Source organism: Phaseolus vulgaris, chromosome 10 (assembly GCF_051622355.1).
Source record: "Phaseolus vulgaris cultivar YP4 chromosome 10, ASM5162235v1, whole genome shotgun sequence".
NCBI classification, from domain to species: Eukaryota; Viridiplantae; Streptophyta; class Magnoliopsida; order Fabales; family Fabaceae; genus Phaseolus; species Phaseolus vulgaris.
In genome coordinates, this window is record NC_143507.1 from 4318217 (window position 1) to 4331254 (window position 13038).

The following is a 13038-nucleotide window of genomic DNA, read 5'->3' on the forward strand; positions in this document are numbered from 1 at the left end:
GGGTTTCTAACACCTTATATTCTTTCAATTCATGTCTAGGGTTATGCCTCATGCCTCATATTTAACCTAGTTGGGCTTGAGCTAAGTGACTTCTCGTCTAGGTGTGATTGGGTTCACTTGAGCGAGTTCGACGAAAACAGACCCAACGTCACCGGAGTGATCTCGCCTAGGCGAGATTGGGCTCACTTGGGCGAGATCCTCTGAGAGTTATGGCTTGGGCGAGATCCTTTAGGAGTTATGGCTTGGGCGAGTGTTTTGAACGTTCTAGCTTTCTCTTTTTATCTTATATATTCTTTTTTTGCCCTTTCATCTCTATTCTTGCTAGAATCTTGAAATTAACACAAATTGGCAAATAAATCATTTTTATTTCATATTATAACATAAAATATGTTTAAATGTTTAAATTCATAAATTAGGGATTATATTATAGTTATTTTATCAATTAATATTCATAAGTGTTTGTATTTTAATATGAAATATTATTGAAATATGGTACTTATCAACCCCCAACTTAGAATATTGTTTGACCTCAAGCAAAGTAAATGAATATAACTAAATCATATTTGAATTTAAATATCAAAACACCTTAATTCACTAAACAACAAATTAAAATATAAATTATGTTCCTTCCAAATTCAAATATAGCAAAATAAAAATACAATCAACTTTTGAATTTCTTCTCATATGCTCACAGATAAGTGTTTATCTCTATTTTCACTTAATCATAAAAAATCACAATTGTTTTTCATTTGATCTTCATATCACACTCTTATTAATTATATTTAAAGTTAAATATTTTTTTATCAAATTACACTATTCATTTACACAATTTAATTATATAATTTATCATAAATTATTCATATTGTTATTTTGTTAAAAAGATAATGGGTTAGTAAACTTTTTAGTTTATATTAAAGTCCAAAATCAACTTTATTTTTTAGATTTTAAAAAATTTCAACTTTAAAAAAAAATATCGATTTCATCCAATTTTTTAAAAAATCAATCTTTTTTTTTTAAGTAATCTTAACTTTTTTAAAACAATTTGGGGCGTTTGTGTGTCCACTTTTTTTTTTATTATTATTATTATGTGTATATTTATTTAAATAAAATATAAATTTATGTGTATTCGTATGCATGAGAAAAACAAAGAGTATAAGAGACACAAAGAGCATGAGAGAGACGGAGAGACCATGAGGGTCATGTTATTGGGTTTCAAGAGATTTGAGGGAAGAATATAGATTGTGGATTATGACTCACATTTCCGTTTTCTTGTCATAATTGGGAGGTTAATTGCCACAATCAATTGCAATCAATGAAAGTTTCTTACTACAATTAATTGTCATCAAATGGAGTTTAATTACCATTAATTGTATTTATTATTGTTATATCCTATAACCACTATATATATAGTGACCTTCCAACGATGTAACACACAACAAACAGCAACACACATTTGCTTTCTCTCTCTCTCCTATACTATCTATTTCTTCTCTTAGGTATAAAAGAGAATTTGTTTGGGGTTATTTATCTGTTAGCCTGAGAGGAATTCATTGTACTCGAATTCATTGTACTCCTAGTACCATTATAGTGGAAGTTTTGGCTTTCTTGCCGGTGGTTTTTTACCTCTATTTAAAGGGTTTTCCACCTAAAAATTCTGGTATCATTTTCACTTTACTTGTTACTTTAATTTCTCATAATCTTTGGTTGAAATTATTACGCTTCCGCGCACACGATATCCCTACGAGATAAAAATGAGAAAGAGAGAAGAAAGGAAAAAACAGTGATAAAATCCCAAAAATTCAAAAATGTAAATTCAAAAGCAACAATAAAAATTGAAGAAATAGATATATATTTCAGAAAATCAAATTAAAAAAAAGTCTACATTCAAAATTGTTTCTGTTAACTATTTTAATATATTCTAAAAAAAAATAGGAAATAACCAATGTCCATAATTCAATAATAAAATTAAAATATTGATATAAGGATAAAATAGAAAAAAAAATAAGAGCCATTAAAGAGGTGAATCTTCTTTTATGTATACTAGCATGAACACAAACGCCCTCGCGGCGACTGTGTATCCGCATTTTTTCTTTATTATTTTTATATATCTATGTTTAATATTAAAATTAAAATAAACAATGTCATTATTCGCACACTGATATTAAGATTATAAATTTATAGTTCATTTAAAAAAATACGAATACATATGAAAAGACATATCAATTATCTAAGTACATTGTGAAGGAAACATACTCAACATAGTAGTTATATATAATAAATTTACAAATATCATGCAAAATTATAACATTTACATGTCATGGTTTTGCACTAATAAATTTCAAGATATCAAATAAAGATATTCAAGATGTCTTTCATTTTTCCTATCATTAAAAAAATTTGCATCTTTTAGTATTTGACAATGTTTGTATATTTTCATTTTTTAATATTTGTAGCGTGTATTCGCATTTTTAAATATTTGACCGACGTTTGTATATCCCATTTTTTAATTTTATCATGAACCTATGTTTATTTGCTACGTAATATATATTTAAAAAATATAAATATATATGCACTGTCCAATATTAAAAATTAAAATACACAAACATGTCAAATATTAAAATATGCATATAAATTTATGGTAAAATTAGAAAATGCCAAACATATGTGTTTCCGTTAATAATAATAATGAGTTAATTATTGAAATTTGAGGTTACAAAAATAATAAATAACATAATTATTTACTATTTGAGACTTGATTTTTTTACGATACAGTATTTTGATGTTCATTTGTGAGAGGGAAATAAATAAAAGATTTATTTTAAAAACAAATTTTATTTTTAAATTAATTAATTATAAATATATAAATTTTAAGACAATTATACAAATAATTATATTACTATCTATACTTATAACGAGGATTCCTCTTTTTATTTATTACAAAGAGTTGTCAAACGTGAGTAGTTTTGAAAAAAAATTGAAATTTAACAAATTTTTAAAACTTCTAGAGCTAAATTTGATTTTCTGGATTTCGTTTTTCTCTTAATTGAAAAAATTGTTAGATGATAGTTTATTTCAATCCTACAAATGTTGAAGAACCAACTTCGTGCATTCAGACAAATCTCCCTCGGTTTCATGGAGGCTTAAATCGTTGGATTTGCGGCCGCTCCTTCGTCCTCCTCCTCCGTGAGCCTACAACACTCACGACGCCAACGACATCAACGTCAACAACATCCATGGTCACACCATCAGCTACATTGAACCCCCATCACCGCCATCCTCTCCCCTCTCATAGATGACAACATCGTCATCGTCGAAGTCATCGTACCCAACACCTAACAAAGCCGACGAGTGTTATGCCAAATCCACTTCTTCGCCCGCCTCGGTGATGAGTTTGCAGGAAGAACGAGAGATGGGGTCTTTGACAACGTCAAAGGCGTGGAGGCGGGCGAAGAAGTGGATTTGGCAGAGCATTCGCCGACTTTGCTAGGTGTTGGGTACGATGACTTCGACGATGATGATGTTGTCATCGATGAGAGGGGAGAGGATGGCGGTGATGGGGGTTCAATGTAGTCGATGGTGTGATCGTGGATGTTGTTGATGTTGATATTGTTGGCGTCGTGAGTGTTGTAGGTTCACGGAGGAGGAGGACGAAGGAAAGGTCGTACATCCAACGATTTAAGCCTCCATGAAACCAAGCAGGAATTTGGAAATGCATGGTGTTGGTGCTTTAAAATTTGTAGGATTGAAGTAAACTGTTATCTCACAAATATTTACATTAAGAAAAAAAAAGAGAGAAACAAATCCAGAAAATCAAATTTGGAAGTAACCGCTCAAGTTTTAAAAATTTGTTAAATTTCAGAAATTTTCAAAACTACAACTTTTTGTAATAAATAAATAAAAAAACAAAATAATCAACCAAAAATAATAAAATAAAATATTATAATATATAAAGATAGAATGAGAAAATAAATATGTATATCTAAAGCAGTTACAAAAAGAGGAACCCCTTTATAGGTACTTGGGGAAACAAAGACGTTCTTGCGCTTGTGCATCCGAATTTTTTATTTTTATTATTATGTGTATACATATCTTTTAAATATCAAATATCACTAAGTAAAATTAAGATAGAAATATATTTTCTCTTCATTTATGAGTTTCGACCTACTATGTTAATAATTAAGTTACAATAAAAAATATATTAAACAAATTCAATTTTTTAACACAATAAACATAACCAAGATTTGTTGTTACTAACATAAAACTAAAAAAAAGATAAATATAACAATGAAAAGGAAAAAAAGAGGAAGAATAAGATGAGAAACTTCGTAACAAACCTTAAGAAAAATATTTATTTTCTAATCACTTTCCTCTTATCCACAAGAATGAAAGAAATAAAAATGAGTAAAATTAACAATTAAACAACAAAGAAAAGAAAATCCACTTCTTCTGGGTTTTATCTTGGAGAATGAATCTTTTTATCTAATGGAAGTAAGATGAGCAGTGGAGATAAAGTGAAGAGGAGGGAAGAGAGAAAAACGGTAATAAAAAACTCAAAAATTCAAACTGTTTCAAAAACTTCATTCTAGTAACTGTTTTAATATTTACAAAATTACAAAACAACTAAAAATAAAATTAATTTTTTTTATATATATCAAAAACAGTTATGGAAGAGAATCTCCATTATATCCACTGGCAGGAACACATGCATGTGTATCCACATTTCTTGTTTTTTCATTTATATATTAAATAATGTTATTATTCGCACACTTATATTAACAATAGAAATTTACAATACATTATGAATAAAAAAAATGTCATTATTATCACTATTATGCAAAATCATTATATCTTGGTGTGAATTTGCTTAACCAATGCGAGTGATTAATCATCCTTCTAAGTTTTTCATTCTTTACAAATTTTGTTTCCTACGAAAGAATGTCAATTATGAATAAATTGCAAAATACACACATATATTGATAATTACTTGTTTGTGTAGATAAATGTGTGAATACTTTGGGTTGATATCTTCATTCAACTCTAAGGGCTCCTTGTATATTATGTTACCTTTAATATATAATAACAAATAGTGTAAATAGAATATTCACATACACTTATCTTTATGTGTCACACATAAATAAAATGAACAATACCTAATTTTTGAGATAACAAAATATATTTATGAACAATATTTTTGGTAAAATTTCCGTCTTCTCCTTCAAGGTGTCCTTCTTTAATAAGATTTTTTGTTGAAACTTAAGAAACAACTCTTGATAATGCAACATATAATTGACCATGAGGGGTACATAAAACTCAGTAAAAGTTCAAAGAGAATGAAAAAGAATAGATAAAAAATAAAAACTTACACAAAATATTCAGATGTGTACTGGCATAATATTGACAAGAAAACTAACTTAGGAAGAGTGAAAAAGAGAGGAAAAAAAGTGCACAAAGATACGAAAGAACAAATTTGCAAAAAAAAAGAGAACAAATTTGCAGAGAAAAAAAAAAGAGAAATAAGAGACGAATAAATATAATTATAAATAATATATAATCATAAAAAGTGTAACAAAGAAGTTGAGTAAAGTGAGGAAGAAAATGTGCATACATAAGAAGAAAGAAAGAGTTATTTTTGTTGAAAGCATGAAACTTTCTTCTTCTTTTTTTACTGCATCATTACACACCGTTACACTTTTGGGAAAATGGGTTCACTTCTTAGATCCATCGTTGATTGAGAAACATACATGTTTAACGACGTTGCGGAGAGAGGTTATTGGATGGAGTAAATGATTTTTCTTAACCATTGAAGAAGAAAGAGAGGAGAATGAGGTTTGAAAGAAAATGTTTGATTAAATAAGTGAAAATAGGAGTGACTCAAACTATTTTGAATTATGTTTACAATTACTCCATAATTTAAAATTTAAAATTTAAAATTTAGTTATTAAAAATAAAGAAGTCACTTATACATAGGGATTTCCCTCCTAACTTTCATTTTATTTTATTTTATTTTAATTTTATCCTTATATTTTATTTTATTATTTTAAAAATATACGAAATGAGATATTTATCATTTTGTGACTTTTTTATTTTTAAAAACTAAATTTGAAATTTTAAAATTTGAAATTTGAATTTGAAATTTTGAATTATATATATAATTCAATATACTCACCAAACATATGAGAGCTACAAGAAACACATTCAATTGTTTAAAATTAAAAAATTAAAAATCATGAAACTTTTTAAAATGCTAAAAATTGAACTGACTTTTGATTTTACATATAAGAACTCAAAATGTAATTAAGATAAAAATATAAAATTACATTTTGTCTCTCTGGACTAATAAATAAAGTAGCATTTGAAGATGAAAATTGAAGATGAAAAGTGAAGATGAGATACCTCCCTAGCATTGCATCCATATCCGACCAACAGTTAATCTAGAAAGAGAACATCATAGTATCTTCCCCATAGGTCACAACTACATGGCTTCTTCCCGCGTTATCTTCAACCTCACTCTCCCTTTTCCCTCCGATGCGCCACCAATTCCGTCCACATGTCACTCTCTTTCTCTCTCACACTCCCCTCTCTTCACCACCCCAAAGGCAATCATCATAAATTCAATATTTCATTTCTCTTTTATTTCTTCACATTCATTATTTTTTCATTTATTAATTAATTAATTGTTATTATTTTTATATTCCTTTTGTGGGTATGTTTGCTCCCCGTGGATTCGATCCTTGATTCCCAAATGTGCACCCTTTTTAACCCTTCTGTCGCTGTTGTTGCCCACTATCTGTCTCCGCTCAGATTGTTTGCTCCAGTGTTCGGCGGCGCACGTGTGGTGCTGTGTACTCTCACATGACTATGGAGGAGAAGCCCCTTTCCGAGAACAGAATGCTCGTTAGTGTTCTTCTCTTTTTTTATGTGTGATTTTGCTTAATGTGATGGTTTTGGGTCGGGGAAGACGAAATGGGGGTGAATAATGGCAAAAGTTTTGTTTTTTTGTTATTTGTCGGTGGTGGGTAGTTTATCTGTTTGTTGGGTTTTAGCTTGTGGGTTTTGGTCATTTTTTTTAATTGCTCTTTTGGTTTTGGCTTCTGGGTTTATGGGGTTTTGGTTTGTATGAAAGAAAAATGGAGGGAGTGGAATCGAAAGTTCTCGTGTTTTGTTTAGAACTTTAGCTATGATGGCTTTACTGGTTGGATGATCTGTTGTAATTTTTTTTTTTTAATTGTTATTGTTCCTCTTATGTTTTTGGCTTTTGTTGGATTTGTTAATTTATTTTTTGGTTTTCGCTTATGGGGTTTTGACATCTGAGAAAGGAAAATATAGGGAAGGGAGGCACAGATATTTTTTTAATCCTTTGGAGATTGATCTATTGTAATTTTTTTTTATGGTTTTGATTTCTGGGTTAATGAACTTGTGGTGTGTTTTTGTTGATGGGAAAGAAGTGGAAAAAAGGAGCCAATTTTTCTTCTATGATGATTTATCCTTGACTGCTTAATTGGTTAATTTATCTTTGTATTGGATTATTGAATTCCATTGGTGGTTTTGGCTTCCGGTTTTTCTCTGGTTGGTTGCGGAGGGAAAAAAAATGGAAGGTGTTGGTGTGTGTTGGTACTTTTTGAGGTGGCTTCTTTGACTGATTACTCTGTTTGTTGGGTTTCTGAAGGTGTATGTGCCTCCTCATCCGTTGATCAAGCACTGGGTTTCAGTTTTGAGGAATGAGCAAACCCCTTGCCCCATCTTCAGTGAGTAGCAAAGTTTCATTTTTGAGCAATATTCTGTAATTTTTGAGTTCATGGTATCTGCTCATTACAACTGACGTAATGGTGAATGAACAGTATCATCACTTTAGTTAACTTAATTGCTACTTTCCCATTTAATGCTTAATGGTATTATAGCTTCTTGACAAAAACGTGCTGCTGGAATTTGATAAGGTTTCGAGTTTTGGCAAACTGTTGATTCAGAAAACAATATGGCATTTTGGAGAAAACATATGAACTAAAAATGAAAACAGAAAACAAGCCAAATTCACAATAAGCTATTCTCGTTCATTCTGCTTGTTTTGTCTATTTTCTAATCTTAATATTTTACTAAACTTTAAGGCAACTTGGTTAAAATTTCTGGATTAATTATACAAATGATTCACTGACACTTCATGTTTCTAATGTTGTAGGAAATGCAATGGCAGAGTTGGGAAGGCTACTAATGTATGAAGCTTCAAGGGATTGGTTGGTTAGTTGCTATTTCATAGTTCATATCTTGCTAATTCTCATGGTTTTAACTTGGATTTGTCTTGTTCCTACTATATGATTTGATGTCGTTGCTATCTTTGTTTATATAACCATTACATTTTACAAATTTGGAGCTATTGTTTTATCTTTATGTGGTCAATCCTAAAGGGAATACCTTATAAACTGGATGCTGTGTTCCAACCATAGTTGTTATTCATGTGCTATTGTAATTTGTACTGCCTTTCATAGCTAGGCCTGAAAGCAGGTCTTAAGGCCGCACTAGCGTTTGGGCAGTTGGATGTAAAAATACCCCTGAAACTGGGTTGTATCAGGGAGGGTTTTTGGGGTGTGACAACTTGTAAAATAATGTCTATTAAGTCCAAGCCTCTTTGTTTGTCAACAAATTATCATATCCACCGATGAAGTTCCCTATATATTGCAGTTTGAAACCATTGGGCTATTGAGAGCGTTTCCTGCAGATTAGAAAACCGAAGATAGAGTTGACAATTATTAAATCAAGTTCTTGATCGTATTTAAATAAGTGAAAGCAAATGAGACCCTCATCATCTAGACTATTCAAATTTCCGAATAATAAAGAGCTAAGGAATTCTAAGGTCATCAACCTCATTTACAGGACATATCATTTGATCGAAATCTTTCCAACCAATAATGGTAAACATATAATCAACATCAACTTCAAAGCCAAGAGTTTGCACAATTCTCCCCGTCCCAATAAACAGTAGGGCATGTTTGTTTAGTTTTGAGAGAATGATACCTTTCCTCTAGGCTTTCAAATCCAAATGCTATTAGGAGCTCCCAAGATTAGGAGCTTCGATTCCATCTTATAAAGTGTACTTTAAACCTAACTCAACCCTACAAAACCAATATGTAAGGTGAAATTTGTACTTATATACTATAATTTGGTTATATCTCCAGTTAATGAGGAATCTCCAACACATTCTCTTACACTGAGGATTGGACATCTCAAGCATGAGACTAGATATTTGTAGGTAGTTTGATAACAAGTGATATTGATAGGCACAATAAACTTAACTAGGATAGGTTCTGATACCAACTTGAATAATGTAACGAAATAAATAATTAATTTACTGGTAACAATCACATCAATTATATTCTCATTATCTCTATTTGAAAAATATTTTTTTTAAAAAAAGGAAATAAAAATAATTGCTGATGAAGAGATTGTTGCAGGTTTCATCAACTGTCCATAGGAAAGGCTACAAGTCATAATTGAATTGTGGCGCTTAAGCTGTTATGTTCTTAAATAAATAAAAAATTGTGCCTCGACTATGAGTTATAGCTTTTGGCATAGTGGTAAACACTTGATCCAACAAGAACAATTGGTTGGTTAATTAAGCAAAATGGAACCAATTGTGTGATATCCCCGATTTGAGATAATTTTATTAATTGAATTTTCAATCATTTTAGTAAGTTGTTCTTCCAATTTAAATCCTAAACTTTTATTTCTTCATCATCACTATATTAAAGCATCTTATTTCAATTCCATTTAATTAGCAACAATTACTTACCAAAAACATGGTCCTTGTAGCTTCAAACTGGAAGTTGTCACTTATAGACAGTTGAATGATTTGATGTTATTTTTTATTCCTTTCTAATAATTTTGTTGTTCCTCTCTATTAATTTTTTCACCTATGGACAGTTGAATAATTTGATGATATTTTTTATTCCTTTCTAATAATTTTCTTATTCCTGTCTATTAATTTTTTAACCTCCCTTTGTGACCTTGGTTTTACATTTTCTCTCTTCTGCTTTGCTTTCAATGCTTTTAGCCCACTGTTTCTGGAGAGATTCAATCACCAATGGCTGTAGCCTCTGTGGAATTCATTGACCCAAGGGAGCCTGTGGCTGTAAGTAGCATATTACTTTCATTATCTTTAACTAGAATTAAATATTTGCTGAGTTATTGTGGCCTGATGATTAAATATTACAGGAATTTCTGTTTACATGTACTTAATTATGAAGCAGTTTAGGGGTGTAATGTCTTTGGCTAAAGCATGCTCATGCTTTTGGTGTTCCTTTCATGTCGTTGACATTGGTCATTATTGATCAAACCCAAGTCATTTTGGCTTTTGTGGTGTTATTGCCATGGTTTTGCGTTGTCTTTCTGCAAGCTATTGCCTAAATCATTTACTATTTTTTCAGGTAATTCCAATCTTGAGGGCAGGCCTTGCTCTTGCTGAACATGCTTCATCAATCTTGCCTGCAACAAAAACATATCATCTAGGTAATAATACATGTAGTTAATGGAAAGAAGGGGATATGCAGATGCTTTAATGTTTATTCTGTAATTTGAGAGTCTAGATGCTAGAATTGAGGCACACCCTACCAAAGCTTTACTGTACTTGCACACAATTCATACATAAAAAGTCTGGTATACATATTTGAATATAAACTGTGATAGTTCATGTCAAAATGATAATTGTTTAAAGATCATAAATTGTGGGGATGCACTAATAGGGGTTTGGGTATTATGCTGTGCCTATTATGCACCTTTTAAAATTAGGGCACATTTCTTGTCTGTTCCTTAAACTGAATAGTTTTACTTTTATACTTCTATGGAAAAGGAATAAGAAGAGACGAGGAAACTCTTCAGCCAACTATATATTTGAACAAGTAAGAAATTTATATTTGCAAGAAAAATATGCTTTTTCATCTCCTAATTCTAGCATGGCTTAGATAAAGCACCCCATTGTTCTACTAAGTGCTGGGGCACATTTTGACACATTCTTTATGTATTTTATTTGCAGGTTACCTGAGAAATTTCCTGAAGGTTCTAAAGTTTTTGTGGTTGATCCTATGCTAGCAACAGGTATGCATAGTCTCATGTTTAGCCTTTATTCTCATCTCATGCACGTCATCCACATCAACAATGCTGCTTTTTATCTCTCTTTGTATAGTCTGAATTTCTTTGAAGGTCGTTCTCTCAAGGTTCTTAATAAGATTGTTTATGAACCTTCACATGGGATCGAACCTATAATAGCCTTGTCAATTATTGAAGCAGAGTATACAACACTATCAGAAGTAGTTGGGGTTATTTGGTCGAAGAGTCTGATGGGTTAGACCATCCTGACCTGTAGACCGTCTAGCTGGGTAGACAGTCCAATGGGCAATCTGTTTTTGTTCTGTTAATTAGTTAGATTTCTGTTCTGACTAACTTGGTATCCTTCCGTTGTTACTTATATATGGGTGACTTGTATTTAGTAAGAGGGTGATGGTGACATAATCATCATATATCTTCTATCACCAAAATTCATTGTATCTTGTGTATAAGAGACTTGCATCGACTCCAAGTTGAGTGTTTCTTTCTTTCTCTTTGTTTATAGTTTTTGATCTTCTGCACATCCCAAACTTTACCTGCAGTGTCTATGAATAAAATTCTTGAGTCACAATTTGAGATCAGTCAAATATAAGAAAATGACACCTGTTCTTCAATGATGTATTTCATCTTGTTATTTTGTATGAATCTCAGGTGGTACTATAGTGGCTGCTCTGAGCCTTTTAAAGGATCGAGGAGTTGGCAACAAGCATATTAAAGTGGTAAGCCAGCATGTTTTTAACTAGTCAAGTGAAGCAATGACTTTGTTCACAAACCAAATTGGTCAATGTTCCAATGAACATACCAATTGAACAGTTCATTATTGTAGTGGTAGAACATTGAAGAATGGAATGTATAAACTTTGAATGGATTTATGACATTGCAGATATCAGCTGTCTCAGCTCCTCCGGCTCTTCAAAAGCTGAGTGAACAGTTTCCTGGGTAAATCCAAACACAACTTCAAATCAAATCTCTTTCTCTCAAGCAATAGCTTCTAATCATGATATTTTGCAGGCTTCATGTGTACACTGGAATAATTGACCCTGAAGTTAATGAAAAAGGGTTGGTGCCCCCACAATATTATAATTTATTACCAAAATTCATATGGTTGTAGCATTGCTAATAAATGTATTTTATCTCTGTGCTTAGGTTCATAATTCCTGGCCTTGGAGATGCAGGGGACCGGAGCTATGGTACAGATACATGAATAATATGTGACTAATTTTTGTTATGGATAATGTCTTGGATCAATCAGTCACATAGGTGTTTCTCATTCTTCTTATTCTCATTCTTATTTAAATTAAATAACAACCTTCCAAGGTTAATCCTTTTTTCCTCTCACCACAATCTAAGCACTGTCAATTAAACAACCAACACAACACAATAACCCTGAAACCATAATCCATGTAAACTAAAAGAGAAGAAATGGAAAATCTCACCAATGATAGCCTACTATGAAGAAAGGAAGTGAATGAATGAAGGAATGATTCACCCATTATGAATAAAATGGAGAAAGAGTAGGAGATTTTATATATTTATCAGAATAAAAAAAATTGTGCATGAGGTTAACTAAAGGTTTGTTTGGAAAAATTTCTTTACAAGTAATTTTAAGAAAAAGATGTTTGAAAATTAAAATTGGCTTGTGTAAGTCAAATTTAAGAATTTGGAGAAATTATTTAAAGCTTTCTACAAAATAGTTTATACATAAAAAATAATGCCCATTGATAAAAGATGTAAGCTACCATTATGGAATTTTACATTTTTTTATGTTCTAGATAAAATATTTTCATAAATGAAGTGACAAACTATCTCCATATTAGTGAAATATTGAAGATTCTAGATATATTCTAGATAACATATAATATGTTTTTTTGGTATTATTGAAAACTATTTAAGGATAGAAACTAATTATCCTAAAGGAAAATGAATGTGATACAAACCATGAAAAAG

General features: G+C 30.9%; 1 protein-coding gene across 1 annotated transcript; it reads left to right on the forward strand.

Annotated features, from left to right (window-relative positions):
- The first annotated feature begins 6366 nt into the window (after positions 1 to 6366).
- UPP (uracil phosphoribosyltransferase) lies at positions 6367 to 12413 on the forward strand. The gene is made up of 12 exons (XM_068622626.2): positions 6367 to 6596; positions 6802 to 6894; positions 7667 to 7745; positions 8174 to 8232; positions 10043 to 10120; positions 10416 to 10497; positions 10838 to 10886; positions 11021 to 11082; positions 11743 to 11810; positions 11975 to 12030; positions 12103 to 12150; positions 12238 to 12413. Exons 1-12 carry the CDS (start codon positions 6477 to 6479, stop codon positions 12293 to 12295), a joined length of 852 nt encoding a protein of 283 aa, XP_068478727.1. The 5' UTR covers positions 6367 to 6476; the 3' UTR covers positions 12296 to 12413.
- The last annotated feature ends 625 nt before the right edge of the window (positions 12414 to 13038 follow it).

Bases quoted from the DNA above. Each gene is read 5' to 3' on its own strand.
- UPP (XM_068622626.2), top strand. From the start codon at position 6,477: ATGGCTTCTTCCCGCGTTATCTTCAACCTCACTCTCCCTTTTCCCTCC. The intron at 7,746-8,173 runs GTGAGTAGCAAA...CTAATGTTGTAG, and splicing joins AACCCCTTGCCCCATCTTCA to GAAATGCAATGGCAGAGTTG. The intron at 10,498-10,837 runs GTAATAATACAT...TCTATGGAAAAG, and splicing joins AACAAAAACATATCATCTAG to GAATAAGAAGAGACGAGGAA.